Below are 16,144 nucleotides of genomic sequence, written 5' to 3' on the forward strand. Positions count from 1 at the left end.
ACAGTTGCATCTGGTAAATCACGGAGTTTTACTAATGCTGCTATCCCTTCTGCTGCATAAATTCTCCCACAACCCATACTGAATGCTAAAAAATCTGCTTCCATTTTGGTTATAAACACACATTAGTCGCAGTTTTTAAAGGGGCATTTAGAGCCTTTTGGATACCTACCAGACTGCATCAAACACACAGTAAAGGAATGTGGAGATCACAGAAGGTGCCACTTATTGGGACTATGGAAAATGGATTGTATGTTCTTCTCTGGCCTTGCCTCAGAGAGGTTTGGGAAGGAGTGTGAGGTTCTTTGAGGATGACAAAATGATAAAGTTGAATTTGGGAGCTTTGAGGTCAAGTCTCTATGTGTGCCCTTCAAAGCAGTTATTAGAATTGTCCCTTTGCCCTCCTCTGCTTCCCAAACAGGTTTAAAATTCAGGTGTGTAACACTGAACGGCACAGTTCTTGTGAACAGCTTCCCACGGCCTCAGATTTGCTTGTGCCTGTAACCTCTGTTAGCAAGTCTTTAGTGTTGGGTCATCAAGTGATATGTAGGGGATAAACATACAGCCTGGACTAAGGCCTAATTATTAATGTACAAATTCATGTCCCACTCATAGCACCTAAATACCTGTTACCATATGCATGTATGGGTGGTCACTGATGCATTTAAAGGAAGGTCATCTTTTCCTTTAGTCTGCTTCGACTGGACATGTATTTCCTGACTGATGCCTAACAGCATCCCTCCACATGGATTTGTCCAGCTAGTCTAGAGAAGACTTTGTTGTCAAGGACAGACTGGCTACCAGTGCACTGAGCTGCAGCCTTGTTATTTTGATGATCGTGTCTCTCCCTTCTGATCACTTTGACTAAATACTACCCACAGTCAAACTGCAGTAAAGGTGCAATCAAGAGAAGGAAACGGATAGCACTGAGCGAGGTTGAGTTTAAAATCTTTTATTATTTAGCTTTGCCAAACAGATAATGGAATCTGAAGTTGATTTGCTAAAATGTTTTGAAGTGGATGCCACCCCTGCCTGAGACAAAGAGGACCTCAATGGCAGCAGGGACCTTAGGCTATGGCAGCAGTTCAAAAGAACACTTTTAATTTTGTATGCAACAATGTAAACTTCAAAAATAGTAAACTATAACCTTTTTTCCCCCTGTTTTTACATAGCATGTGATCTATCACAGATAGAAATTTAATGGCGAACCAAAATCGCGTAAGTAAACATCCTGGTGCTTACAAGTTTCATAAAAAGTGTTACATTTGATGTAAATATCTTACATTTTTAACTCTTAACACTCACAATTATGGAGTAAAAGCAACTGGCGATTCACCCCCTTAGTCCATGCTCTCAGACTGTACACACTCAGCAACCACACTCTTGCCAGTCCCTTTGATCATTTTCGGTCAGATTGTCCCACACATGACCAAGACTTCCCCTTCCTCACATTGGCATTAATCAAGCGCAGCTCCACACAGGGGTAAAACCTGTGAAGTGAGGAGAGAACCAGGTCTCCTGCGCTAAAACTTTCAGTCCCCTGGACCCTGTGTTCCCACAGAAGCCATGGCGTGTATGGGAGGCACGTCCTGATGTCAGTGGGAATTTCGGGTCCCTTGGGGCCGCAAACCTGAGCCCTGCCATTGCAGGTGCCTTGCAGCAGGACCTGGTTCTGTGTGGATAAAGACAAGAGTTCTGTAGAAGGCACTGGATTTCTCTTGCATGATTTTAAACGTGGACTACAGTCATATGCAGAATAAGGAGATTTGGGCTCTAGACTGCTTTCTCTCTAGTGCTTTAGTGCAAGCATTTTTAGCGCTTGAATTTTCCCTGTTTGCAGCGCAACATGCGCTCATCTACATAGAGTGATTTCTAAATCTAACTTCCACTCTTCCCCCCATCTTCCCGTCCCCGAAAAGATTCCTTTTTTTGTTCCTTGAAAACTTTCAAAGTACAGCTCTGGTCAAAAATAAACGTGTGATGTAGCATAGCATTTGTTTCTTTTAAATCACAGTGTGCAATGCATCATTCAGTACCTAATGTTCAAAATGTCTGCCCTGCTTTTCATGAAAGTCATTCTTTAAAATAACCTATGCAAATATATTTTGACTATATATTACATTCATTTAAAAAGAGAAGAGAGGTTCTTGGTTTGCAGTTTTTTTCAGTGTACTACTTAAGTGAAAGGTTTGATGTGAAAAAAATACAAGCAAACTGGACATGCCGAGACTTGATGCTTTAGATGGTGATCATATCAAAACTGTACAGGTATGTACACCGTGTTGGACAGGTGTGCTTCTTCCCAAGAAAAGACCTTTGCATCATCATATATAAGGTTAACCACAAAGTTTTGGTAAAAAGAGCATTTAATGAGCAAAGGATGACATGGAGGGGCGAGTTCTCCGGCTTTTGTTAGGCAGTCCTGAAGCAATGTCTCCATTCCCTTCGGGAATTTCTTCCTTCTTCCGGACTTTGAGACGCGTGAGGAGCTTTATTACCCAGACGTCCCACTCCTCTGGCAAGAGCAACAGAAGGAAGCCCAGGCCAATAATGATGATGGCAATTACTCGGACACTGTTGAAGACAATTTCACTCGTGTAGTGATCAACAACTGTGTGGGACATTGAATGGGTGTTATTACATGAGAAAAGGCATTAGGGCAGTATCTCCTTCCCGCCCCCTCACCTCCCCAGCTCTGAGGGCTGGCTGTGGCAGGAGAACATGACTACGGAGGCAATGATAGCAGGGGCACTATCCTTCCTGCTGGATTAGCACACAGCAGGGTACATTCCTGCCTTGAACAGCACAGGAACTCCCACTGAGGTCCAGGTATGCAAAGAAAGGGGCCTTTCCCTTCCCCGGTACAGCAGCCTCTTTGTGCAAATTTTTCTTCTCACCCTGACTGCCCTGCTGAGTAACAAACCCTGCACAGGCTGAGCCGTGCACACCATTTGGTACTCAACTCTGCCAGAGCAGTGCCCAGCTCCGCATGCATATAGTGGGAGCTGCCACTTGCACTGTGGCACCAGTTGAGCATGCTGGGTTTTAGGAGCAGTGGCTCTGTTTTGGGTTGGGGTTGCCTCTGCACTCCTCTGCCCAGTTGTCTTGGACTCTGCCATCTCTTGGCTTTCACTAAATTTCAGAAAAGTGTTGGAGAAACGTACCAGCCTATGCCCAAAATTGAATTGTCTAGTGCTCTTGATAAACACCTGCCATGTTATTTACAAGGCAAGCAGAATTACTAGTACCTATCTGCTCTAAAATTAAGCAATTTTATTTTGTGTTAAGCCTGCCTTAAGAAATAATTAAAAATTGATTTCTGCTTCATCCACGAGTTTTCATTTCAGCTCAGGGATGAATGACTTCAAATCTACTTTGTTTTCCAGTGTATAGGCTTCTTCAGACAGTAACTTACAAAACAGTTCTAGTGGTTATGAATATTCATGTAGTATTATGCAATACATATTTAACACCTAAAGAATAAATTTTTAATCAGTGTCATCTCTGTAAGTCTTTGAGAGAAGATGCAAAACATGTTTAATAAAACTATTTGCTTTTATCCCTGCTGTGTATTTGAAAGGCCAAAGATTTAATTGAGTATACATTGAGATGCAAAAGACAGAAATTATTACCTGCGTTCACTGGGACACTCAGTACAATTCCAAGAGAAATCAAGGTGGGGTAGGTAATAGCAATCCCAAAATTTAGTAGAATATTGAATGCTGAAGAAGGAAAGAAAAACACCTTTTGGTACAGTGAAATTAGGCAGAAGGAATGTTACTTGAAGCATTTATGCTTTATTACTCTCTCTGCTTGTTGTTCAAATAGAAGATACATTAACTTCTGTTGTTATTCCTGGAAGATACCAGAGGACAGAGGTCTCTGTGCTGGATGTCCACCTGCCTGAGACACTGCTGTTTATGGGGAACTCTGTATCCCACTGGAGTGCAGTGGCAGGATCAGGGTGAGGCTTGGGTACAGCCTGCCTCTCAGTGTTATGTGCAGTAATTCCCACTCTCTGCACTGATCCACTTTGCCCTGCTGAAAGACTAAACACTCTTCATCTGGGAGTTTCAGCCAAACAGTAGCTTCTGTTCTTTTTTGTAGAAAAGCTGCCCCCAGCTGCAAGTGGAAGATGGTGTAAGTCTAACACTCTTCCAGGCAGGAACTTGCTAAATATAATTTCATACAATGAAATTATAATATCATTATAATATCATTACAATGGAATGATTATAATATCACTCCATTGTAATACCACACACTTCATCAAGTGTCTCATGACAAATTAATAATTGCTTTGGACCAAATTCACTCTTGTTTTAAGGTGATTGGCTTTACCAGAGTCAGGAAGGCCTTGCCAATACTGAGCTCGGGCTCCGACTCTCTTGTAGTAGTATCCATGTATTGCACACCCCAGTGATCACTTGCCAAGTTCTGTACTACTTGCTTACAGACACCTTCCATTGAGTTCACTGATAAATAACCTAGAGGTACTTCTGGAGTTAGTAATTTTGACTGTTCAGGGTAAAAGGAGCTTGGACTGAAGATAGGGATAGAGAAGAGCTATTTCCAGTAGAAATTATTATTTTAGGAGATGTGATTCCATCATCCAGTTTAGGGACCAACTGTGGCAGCAAGTCATCTCATCTAGTTCAACAGTGAACAACATCACACTTCTGATAACCATTAACCATTAAAGCTTAGATTTGGAATCCCTTCCCAGCGGAGTTTCTTCGGTGGCACAGCAGCGGCAGCAGAAGAGAGGAGTACCACCTACCAAGTTTCCACCAGCACTATGCAACACTACATTTTCAGAAGTTTCCCTCTCTTTAGGAGTAGCAATTATCTATTACTACAGGCATCAGAGGCACTGGAGTCTGGCCTTGACTGGCCTGGCCTAACCTCCTTGCTCTGGGGATGCTGATGAGCCCAACATAATGCCCCACCAGGAGGGTTGCTTCCTGTTGCAGCCCAGGCAAGCGTCACCCGTCTCTGTAATGCAGAGTTCACAAGTAGGAGTTAGGACAAGCCTTACAGTTTAGTCCTGCACCTTTAATGAAAACCACAGTATTTTGGCTTCGTAAAAATAGCAGAAGTGAGGTATACATTGCCACCTAGGAATGGACCCTCTCAGGATATCTTAAGCTAGTAATTATGTTGAGAAGAAGTGAAAACAGCTCCAGTATGTAATAGGTCTGCAGCTTCTACCAGTGGTCAATTTGTGGCACTCTCCTCCACCCTAAGCATTGAGAGCCCCCCATATACTCACTCAATAAGAGAATTGAAAATCCGCAGAGGTTTCCCCAAGGAACGATGTCAAAAGAGCTCCAGTACTCCACTTTGGTAAAATAAAGGATGACAGGAATACAGGTAACGAAGAGGATGTTGAAGACAGCTAACACAGACAGGAATAAGGCAGCTTCTCCAAATTTAGCACTGCCCAAAAGAAGTTTGAATAAAACCTACAAGAGGAAAATACATGGTTTTAACTCTCTTGCACTGCATCCCTGGAAGGCTGGTGTTCTGTCCTGGCTCCAGTGGAACCGAGCATCCTGGCCTAATGGGCAATGACTGGGCCCAAGAAGCTGGGTCCCAAGCAATGTCAGCCCACACCTATGCAGTGATGCTTGCTGGACACTTGAGATGGCTGCTCATGCAACTGTGGAGAGCAGCTTGTGTGGCCCAGCCCTCTCCCTCCTGCCACCTCTTGGAACACAGGCAGGGGCAGGTGCCAATTGAGTCCATGCAGGAAGGGGACTCAGCACTTTTGTCTGTGCATGTCCTGAAAGGAAAGGTCACTAACCCTAGCTTAGACCCTTTACTCTTTTTTCTGCACCTCCAGAAAACTTGACATTAAAAACAGAATACTTGGTGGAGCAGGACAGGAGGAGGAGAGGAAGCAATGACCTCCCTGCATCACTGGTCCAGGCCTTGCGCTGCCACCTGGGGAGTGCTATGGTGGTGAGCAAGTGCAGTCCATGCTGTCTGGCTGTCCTTGCACCTTCTCCCTGGGAACTCATCCCCAGAAGACAGTGTAGCAGCAGCGCCTCAGTCCAGAGCACAGATGCAGCCTGGCTGATGAGACTGCAGGAAGGGATTTCAAAGCTTTGGTTTGATAGTGGGAGAAGGAAAAAGATAGTAGAAATGAAGGATGCGATTGGCCCATGTGGGGAGTGCCTGTGGACAGGTCTGTCTGGAGTCTACATCAGTTTTTCACCACACATCTGCAGAGGATCTGCTGGACACCGTGGGCTGTCTGTACAATTTTCTCTGCCACTGGCTGCAAACCAGGACAGCCAAAGGGCTCTGATTTACTGGTTTGTGCTGGAATGGCAGCCCCCCTGGCCTGCGTCAGCTCTCTCTCCTTTGCCTACCCAGAGCAGGCAAGTCTGCAGGGCTGCCTGCTCACAGGGCTCTGCCCACTCCCATCACCTCGCAGCCATCACTGGCCAGTGCAGCTGTGTTGCTGTTCTGCATAAGGGAGCAAAATGTCCCAAGAGCCGCTCATTTGCCACCTGAGAACAGCATGTTGCCCCTAGCAGGGCAGAGAGCTGGCACAGCAGACTGAAGTGTCTGTGCCTGGGGTAACAGAGCTGGTCAAGGTGGCTCTGCTGGACGGGGCACAACCTGTCTGCCTGCAGATCTGCCTGCCTCTTTGGCACGCACAACTCATGGAAACTGAGCCAGACTGTGGAAACGAAAAGCAGAGTGGCAGCAGCAGTGGCAGTGGCATGCATTGCACAACAAGGTGCTTGGCTTCATCTGTCCTGACATGCAAGGCACACTGCAGAGTAACACCCTGCCAGCACTGCCACCACCACCTCCTTGTACATGGGCCCTGGTGGAGCAGCCCTGAGACCCCCATCCCTGCAAGGAGCAGCAGTGTCATGGGAGAGGGGGCAGAGCTAGGCTCTGGCCTTGAATAACTCTGCCTGCCTGCAGATGACTCCAGGGCCATGACATTTCTTTGGGTCTGGAGGGCCACATTTCTGGTCTTGCAAGGGAATGCTATTTTAGAGGAAAGAGCTGTACGAAACTTCATGACCTTCCTGATGTAAGACATTGTTTGATCTGAAAAAGTGAGCAGAAGGCAATGCAGCACTGTGCTGAGGGGCACAGGCAGGTGCTTCTCAGTTTGGTTAGTCTCCCTGGACTGACTCTATTATGGCTGCAGGGCTTTCCTGCCCAATTTCTGTTGGATGACTGGTACAGTGCAATTCATTAGACCATACGGAGATGTCTACACCTCCTTCTAGTCTACACATCTGAGCCAGAGTGGGTGAACCACACCCTACAAATGCTTATTCCTCAGTGTGGACTGTGACTCTGAGTGCCGTGAGCAGCACAGACACAAATGCCTCTCAGGCTGAGTGAAATGGCTCTGCCCTGCAAAGAAGGCTGCATGTCATCTTACACATAGTGCTGCTCATCTGGCTGGTACGGATGAGGTCTTGATTCATAGGCATGTGCTTTGGACTTTAGGCATGTGATTATTTCCATGATAAGCAATACCAAGCAAGCCCAAAGCAGGCTCCATATGCCACTGAAGGAGGACTGGCAAGGGGAAGTAACAAACTGACTTGAAAAAGAAGCTAAATCTCTGCAGAGTGAGTGATTAAATCCAGCACCTATAGAAAAGCAGCCTCATTTTTCAAGAATATGGGACATCTGTAAACCCTCCTGTGGACACTGGAGAAGACTATACCCAGAAATTACGAGTTTTTATCTTAAGTGAGGGCAGACATCAAAACAAGGGAACACCTGAATGCAGCGTTGCATGGCAGAGCTCTCAAAGAAGGGCATGTGGCACTGAACTGCACAGAGGTTTGCAAGTATGACAGGGACAGTTAAAGTGAGTGACGAGGGTGACAGGCATCTTTCTAGGGGGGAAAGACCCAGGTGTACTTACCTTGTAGAGAGCAGACATTGAGGCAGAACCCACCACGAGGGCTATCCCAATAACTGAGTGGCTGTGAAACCCATCGGCATATGTCATCATAACTATCCCTGCAATAGCAAATATAGCAGCCACGATCTGGTTGGAGACAAAGAGAGAAAGCAAGAAAGTGTTACTAAACAACCCCCACAATGGAAAACAGGCACGTAGCTTTAAATGTACTTCTGTACTTCTGCATCATCTGCTTATGTAGAAAAATAATAGCAAGCCCCGGCTGATACCCAGGGAGTGAATGCTGCCTGCCCTAGTGGTTTCTCTGGCTGCAGGGAAGCTGCAGGCAGAGCTGGAAGGAGTGACTGTTCTGGGAGTGTGCAGCAGGCCAGACCAGAGGGCTCAGTGTTAATCTCTGTCACTGAGCCTCACCATCAGTGGGTCGCTGCAGCCTGTGCGTGACAATAATACACAAGTAAGTTATTCCCTGGAGCTTGCAGGAAAGGCTTCGAATCCTGTTGAAGTTTTGGAGAAAAAAGGTTTCAGAAATAAACACAGGAATAAAACTCATGCAACTACTTTCCAGTCTAGATGTGTCATTTCAGAGCAGAAGGTTTATACAGCTAGCTAGGCACACCGCAATGCCTGAAGGGGATCTCCCAAATGGAAGAAGCATTCATGAAGGTAGGGGACAGGCTGCCCTGATTTAACAGGGTCAGCAAGAAACCCCTGGCTTCTCTGGGATTGTGCTGCCAGATGCCTTCAGCCTCCCTGGGTGGTAATTCTGGGGTGAAAAGAGCTTTCTGCCATGCTCATGCTTCCTGGCTCTGCAGTGGTGCGAGGGGCACCCTGCTTAGACCACATGCCTTTTGTCTGCATAGTCATGGTGATGCTCCTAAGATGACTGGTATATTAGTTTATTTTGACACACAGCTGGATGTGTCAGCCAACTGTCCCCTCTCCCAGGGTCATACCAGTGTTTTAAGCCTCATTCACAGCCTGCAGCTGTTTACACATCCAAAAGCAAAGGCCTCCTCTCACCTTTCCTGTTCCCTACCAGAGATACTGGCGCTGCAGTTAAGATGCAAGCTGTGTGCCAAGCTTTGCTGCTGCCTGATGAGCAAGATGGTAGCCCCTTTACCAGCTTCAGGTCCCCATTCCAGCAGCACCAGCAGCCTCTTCCCTGAGTTGAGTTGGGGCTGGTGCCAGGGGGCACCTATAAAGCAGATGATCATCCAGCAGATCCCTCCTGCACACTGACATCAACACCTTCAATTTCCCCTTACAGAAAAATGCAAACAAAACCGTATCAATTTCTCAACAGGTGTAGCTGTAGAATGGCAGTGTGGCATAAGGCTAGAAAAAAGTCCAAATCAGTGGAAGCTGACACTGCCTGGAAAATACAGCTGCTAATAACATCTCAACAAGAAGGGACTTGAGTCTAGAAATTGCTGTACTGCTGTTCAAGATGCTGCACAAGCACAGTTTCGGCAGGCTATGGAGGGACAGGGTTTCCCCTAGCTGCTCAGCCCCTTGCACGCCCCAACTGAGGGACAGCAAGTTCTGAAGATTCTGACTTATGACCTGATCAGGAACCCTATACAAGCTGCACAGGCTGGGTATGCACGCCACAGATTTGGACAGGTTCAGATACAGCATCTTGGCTTGCAGTCCTGTGCCCATCAGGTCTCTCCATGCACAGCTGTGTGGCATCATTTCTAAACTGAAGTTTCATGGTGGTGTAACTGGACCCTATGGTCCTGGACAGGCTTCTTTTTAAGGCAGGGAGAGAAACCCTGCCAATTCATGGCTCTTCAGCAACATGGGGCTGTTTCAGATAGGCAGCACTGAAAGAGCTCAGCAGTTCTCTCACCAATGTGCTGGTGCTTGTCAAGTAAAGATTCAGACACTCTGTGCAGCTTCAAAGGCATAAGAAAAAAGGTTATTCAATGAGACTAGCATGAGGCAGGTGCAGAAAAAGATGCAGAAAAAGAGATTTGTGTTCACCCAACACATAATTTAGTGAAGGAAAGCTTTGCTCTTCGACGCTGTGGATGTAAAAAGTTTACAAGGATAAACTCATGGAAATAAAAAAATACATCAATGACTATTAGCTATAGAAACATTGCTTCCATCTCAGGAAGTCCTTGAGCCTCAAATTGCTGGAGGCTGGAAAGTCTCATAAGGAAATATCATTATAGGCTTTTCCTATTTATATAGATTTTTCCAGGTGTCCACAACAGGCAGCTGCTGGAGGCAGGCTTCTGGCGCAGAGGCACCTTTGCTCTGACTCAGTACAGCTCTTTGTAGAGCTCAAAGAGACGTGACTCAGGCCTATCTGAAAGATGGCAACTTTGTACCTTCCTTCAACATCACCCATGCTACAGACCAGGTGACAAAGAGTGGAAGATGCAGTGTTTCCTGTAGCATCTGCTTCAGGTGTGGCTGTCTCCTGTCTGTGCTGCATGGGTCTTGTCCAGCCTTCACAGGAGAGCCAGGGGTAACCGCAACCGAATGCCAGGCTGTGGCATCCAGCTGGTACCTCCAGGTGCATCAACGAAGGGAGCCTTCCTCAGCCCCCCAGAGGGTGGCTGTAGTGCCTCTGTGGTGGAAACCTGAAGGACGCATTAATGAACTGCAGCATGAAGACTATCCAGTTTTGCTTTTGAAGTCAGGGGCTGATCGACTTCAGAGCACTTTCCAGGAGCCTGTCTCTCTGCCCGGCTGAAAAGGAAGACTACAATTTGCGATTTGATAGTATATTTATTTCCAAATCCCACAGGCAGATGTGCTTGTCTATATGTGTTATGTACACAGGAGGCACTTGCAAGCAATGGCTCTCTTGGATCCTGAGCTGTTTTATTCACTGTAGCATGGTCTGAAACACTGAAGTCAAAGATCAAAGCAAATATACGCAGTCTGCAAACAGTTTTGTTGGGGCAGAGGTCCTTGCCTCTTTCATCAAGCATGTCACAACTGTCAGATGGGGCTTGGCTTCACCTCTCAGTCCCTTGTCGACATGCCAGGCGTCACATACACCTTCTCCCGAAGCCTTTCAGCCTGCCTATCAAGCACATTGTTAGTGGCAGTGACAGGTTGCTTGCACACAACAGTGCCTGCAGTTCATTGCAGATGTCTCAGTGCTGCAGGGCTTGCAGAGGCAAAGCTTCAAGGCACTCACAGCTTCATTACGTGTGTGTCTTCTCTGACAGCTCACAGCCCAGTTGATCCTTGCTCTGGGCACAGCGAAAGGGGGAAAATCACAACTTCATTACAGGAGATGTAGGCCTTTGCAAATGCCCGAATGGCAAGGATGGGAACTTGTAGCTTGCCCTTACATTTAAATTCCAGTCAAATTGTGATTTAAGTGCCTATAGAGCTAGTAGTTGCACTTCTGAAGGCCAAGTAGAACACTTGTGCTTGCTTAAACCCCACTGAGCTGTTGCCTTTCTCAACTGGCCTCTCCTTCAGCAGGCATGAACAAGGACATCCAAATGTGTGATCAGAGCTTTGCTGTGGCATTCTATCCACCCTGCTGTGCTGGTGTGGGGAGGGAGCAGGAGCGTGGGAAGGTACTCACAGCAGGACAAGGCACTGTCACCCTTGCAGCCCTTGTCTACCAAATACCCTCTCAAAGGATGCTTCTAAAGGGGTCAGCAGCTTTGAGAGAGTGTGGCCCTGAGGGACCACAAGCTTTGGGGCTGGGCTGTGTGCTAGCTTGCAGTCCCCAGGTCACTCCCAGCGAAGCCCTAGCAACTGTCCCTCCTCCTGGCTGACAGTCCCAGGAAGAAGGCTGTGTGTTGAGGTTCATCCTGAGGCTATCCCTCAGCAGTGCCATGCTTGCTGCTTATCACATGGGCTGTACAGAAAAGAAAGAGGGAAGAAAATGATTCTCTCCCAAGACTCCATGCTATGTCCCTCTACAGACAGGAGTGCCCCGGCACTCGCTCTGTGCCACAAGAAGCTGGGTGGCAGGACTGCTGTACCCTTCCAGTCCCCAGGGACAAGTGCCTCCTCACTCTCGTATTGCCACAGGTCAGGATGCCACAACTGCTCAAGAATGAATAGCCCGGTCTGCCTGTGAACCCCTTCCCCCCTGCACCCAGGTCCCTTGTTGGCCCATCACCTGGGGAGGAGACAGCTGTGTTCCTTCTTGGGTACAAAGGTGGGTTCTCAGGAAGCCCCCCTGGCACCCCTCATCAGTGCCAGGTGCCACAGTGAGGGGCTGGAACACATGGCAGGAGCATCAGACAGCCCCCACTGCCCAGGCCCTTCTTCTGGTTCTCTGTTTCATTGCTACTTTCCCAGTGCAGTGCTGATAGGAAATGAAGGACAACTGGACATGGCTGGGACGACCACTCAGGTCTGCTTCCCTGCTCCTTCCACTCCTTCTGCCCCTTTAAGAAGGGGGGCATCCAGAGCAGGATTCATCCCCGAGGACATGTCACCTGCCATGCCTTCCCGGTAAACTGCTGGAGAGTCTCTGACCATCTTGGCTCTTCAATCATGGCATGCACCCAGGAGAGCACGAGAAGCATCTCTGCTCCAGCATGGGCATGCCCATGTGGGTATCCCTACACACAGGTTGGCTTCTGTTCCTCCACACCACAGTATTATCCAGTGGTGAGAGATGGCACATTGAGAATGAGGAGCAAGCTGCAGGTGCAGGACAGCAGTGTTCAACCCTTCATACACTTCCTCTCCTAGTGTCCCACCAGTGCTACAGCTGACAGTGCCATGAGAGAGATGAAGACCACAAAAATAGCTGCTTTTTTTTTTTTTTGATTTATCAAAATGGTCAGCACGTCCAGCTATGATAACAGTGGCACTTCTTGGCCTCCAGGATCATTTCAGGATACTCCTGCACCCAAAAACCAGAGTGAATTTGTTTTCAGCATAGGGCTACCTGGGTAGCGGGGGTGGGCAGACACCAGCTGGCCAGGTTGAGCTTTTGGCAGGTACATTTTGCAAGCATCCCCTGAGCAGCCTTTTGGCTGCCACCACAGAAAGGCTGGCCAAGCTCTCCTGCCAAGTTCTCCTGCCAGTCAGGGAACACTTCCCGAAAAGTTAACTCTCGGTTGCTCCACGCAGCAAGGGCTAACAACCTCTTCTGAGCATTAACAGCATTGCCCAGGTGGGTGAGCAGGGAGGTCCTCAAGTGATGGGCAGGAAATAGGAATTATTACAGTTATTGCTGTTAATATTGATTTTTAATTAATATTAATTGGTACAACAAGGCAGGAGGGACACACTGGTGCCTTTTCCTTCCAGTTACTCCCAGCCCTGGAAGGAGCTACTTGGCCCCAGCGCTGGTGGGTTACTCACCCCCACCCTCTGCTTCCAGAGGACACCACGTGCTGAGGGATGCCTACAGGGCAGCAGGGTTTGCAAGGAGCTAAGTGGTTTTCTGATAAACCCTCTGCATGCGGCTCTGTTGCTGCTGCGGAGCAGGCATTTGCGTGGGGCACAGGACTAAGGGTGTAAGCAAACATTTGAGGTGCCACCAGGAGAGCAACTCACAACTGCTGGCCAGATGCAAGTCCCTATGAGTTGGCATGACAGTGACACATGCACATGTTTTGGCCACAAGTGGGCAAGGGCAGCACAGCTCTCCTCTCCTGTCCACAGCTGCTGCTGACTAACATGGATGCAAAACATAACTGTACTGAAAACATAACTGTACTGAAAACCTGCTGTCACACGTAAAAAGGTGAGAGCCCTGTTAAATTCAGAGGTTGGGACCAGAAGTGCATTGTGTGCAGCCATGGTTTGCAGGAATATGCAGTCAGAAATAACTAAGTTTGGTGCCACAGCCTGGAAATAGTCCCTTGGAAGGGGTTGGCAAAGGCCAACACACATCCACAGCAACATCGAGATAGCACATATCCTTTGTGACATGCTCTGGAGCAAATTACCTTTTTCCTGAAGGAAAATGCACAAGGCACCAGACTGGGGGGAGCCAGGGTCTCCAGGAGCTCACAGGCACCTGGGCAGGCTGCAGGAAAGGACTCATCCTGCTCCACAAGGATTTCTGTGCCCGCTCAGCTGTCTGCATGGGTGCTGCTTGTCTCAGATGGCAGGAGACAAGGGGTAAAGGGAAGACAGAGGGTGAGGATGAAGAAGGGAGACAGAGATAAGGAGTCACTTACCCTCACTCCCATGAACCTGTCCCTCAGAACGATCCATGAAAGCAAGAACACAAAAGCTTTGTTGCAGCAGAACAACACGGAGACATCCGTAGTGTTTATTTTCTTTATTGCATGTAAGTAAAGGTAGTTTGTGAGTGTCCAAAGAACACCAAAGGGTGCTGCCTTGGTAAAAAACACCTTCAAAGTCAAGCCATTGTCTCCAAAAAATCGACAGCACTCCCTAAAACAAGGAGAGAAAGGCAGTGTTATTACATATGCCAGTCACAGTCTGCAGCAAATATATGGGGTTTTTTTGCTTTTTTGCTTCTCTTCATTTCCTTTGGGGAAAGAAGGGCACACACCTTAAAGAGGAGAAGAAAAACAAGTTTCAGCTTCTGCTGCAGCAGCCAACACCTGCGCAGGGTACAAACAGGCAGAGGCTGCAAACATGGGAGGGACAGCAAAGAAGGAGCAAGGGGAGAGGTGATGACAGGAGATGAAATCTCACTCTCATCATCAGTCTCTTCACAGTGAACATCTTGAAGTAGCAGCATGGAGTCATCCTCCTCCCTTCACCCCTGTGGGCATCAGGATGCTGAGGAGCCAGGGCTGGCAGCAAAGCCCCTAGCTCCCTGCTCCTGCTGCAGCCACGGGAAGCTGGTGCCCATCTGATCTGCTACTGTGGGGCTTGTACACCAGAATGACTATGTGCCGTACAATAAAACTCTCACAAATAATTGTGTCCCCAGGTTTGCTACTGCTGACTGGGAAATCTGATTTTCCTTGGTGCTATAGCACAGCTTGTGAAGCCGTACCAGGAAGCATTTGATGAAGAGCTGTCCATGAGTAACAGCAGATAAATAGTTATGGGAAGCGAGGCAGGACTGTGATTTAACCTACACTGTAAGCCCAAAACAGTCAGGGATTACTCCAGAAAAATCAACTATCAGCTTGAATATTTTGACAGAACATTTGAATGCAGCTGTTCCTGCTGTCCACCAATTTCCAGGCCCAGCACAGACACGTGCACATCCAGTGCACGTCTGGAAGGAGAAATCCCCCTCACTGTGTTAAAAGAGAAATTGTCACTGAAGACTGGTCAAACCTACTCCTGTCCCCATTACCAGAAATCCTGCACCTGCTGCTCTCACCTACCATCTCAACCTGCTGCTCCCTTGCCAATACAGTTTTGTTTGCTGGGATCACTGTGCTTTGCCTACAGAGCAGCAGGACTATGGGTGTGGACAACAGCCAGAGAGGCTATAGGGAAAAGCTGATGTAAAGCTCAGATGTGCCCCGGCCCTGTGCATACCCAGGTCATGACAAGCATGGCTCCTCCTAGGCAAGGAAGCTGCCCTGCAGAGCCACTCATTCCTTACTTTGTGCAATCCTCTGTGTGAGGAGTAAATTCCTACAATTGCTGGTCTGTTCTCAGATAAGGTGGCAGCAGATAGCAAGAAGCTGTGGCATGGCAAGGTGTAATGCCGTATTTTTGAGATAAATCTTCCTGCATTATTTTTCTTGATTCTGCCATCATGAGCTAGTGCTCCATTGTAATCACAGCAATTGGTTTAAAAAGAAAAAAAAGGCATTAGCCAAGGTCTGTGTAAGAATGAAATGGAAATGTCAAAGGAAGGATACTGAAAGAGAAATGTTCTGGCTTAATTGCTGCAGCAGCAATACAGAAAAGTTTGCTTCCACCCAGAAGTGTTCATATCCATGTTCACAGACAGTCTGAAGGCTCATGACTGAAATAAACAGCGGGATTGCACTGTGGGGAGGAGGTCTACATGCAAACTGAGAGCACTGCAGCCTGGTTACATGTGGCTTTTGAGAAGTGTTTCCAGTGTGATGTTCCGCAGTGGATGTGGCTGCCGTGGGGTGTTGTTGAGGTGGCTGCCGCAGAAAACATCCTTGCTGTATGTCAGGGTAGATGGAATGGTGAAGAAGAGAAAGATGGGCAGAAACTTGGCCTGGTCGCACTTCTCTTCCTCAGAATGCCAACTGGGATGGGTGGCATCTGGGAGCAGAAGTGGCTGCCTGGCTTTCAGGCTAACCTATTCCATGGGAAGACAGCAGTGGGGGCAGATGAAAACTTGCTTATAGGTATAAAATAAAGCAGTGGGAA

General features: G+C 47.6%; 1 protein-coding gene across 2 annotated transcripts in view; it reads right to left on the reverse strand.

Annotated features, from left to right (window-relative positions):
- Window positions 1-933: 933 nt before the first annotated feature.
- The window catches only part of SLC35F3 (solute carrier family 35 member F3), a 171,184-nt gene continuing 155,973 nt past the window's right edge, over window positions 934-16,144 (reverse strand). For both annotated transcript variants that reach the window (XM_032683976.1, XM_032683977.1), the window contains 5 exons: window positions 14,038-14,257; window positions 7,910-8,035; window positions 5,270-5,462; window positions 3,630-3,719; window positions 934-2,608 (listed from right to left, as the gene is read on the reverse strand). In XM_032683976.1, coding sequence (XP_032539867.1) covers window positions 2,364-2,608; window positions 3,630-3,719; window positions 5,270-5,462; window positions 7,910-8,035; window positions 14,038-14,257 — 874 coding nt within the window. In that variant the 3' untranslated portion in view covers window positions 934-2,363. The remainder of the gene's footprint in view (window positions 2,609-3,629; window positions 3,720-5,269; window positions 5,463-7,909; window positions 8,036-14,037; window positions 14,258-16,144) is intronic.

Source organism: Chiroxiphia lanceolata, chromosome 3 (assembly GCF_009829145.1).
Source record: "Chiroxiphia lanceolata isolate bChiLan1 chromosome 3, bChiLan1.pri, whole genome shotgun sequence".
Lineage (NCBI taxonomy): Eukaryota > Metazoa > Chordata > Aves > Passeriformes > Pipridae > Chiroxiphia > Chiroxiphia lanceolata.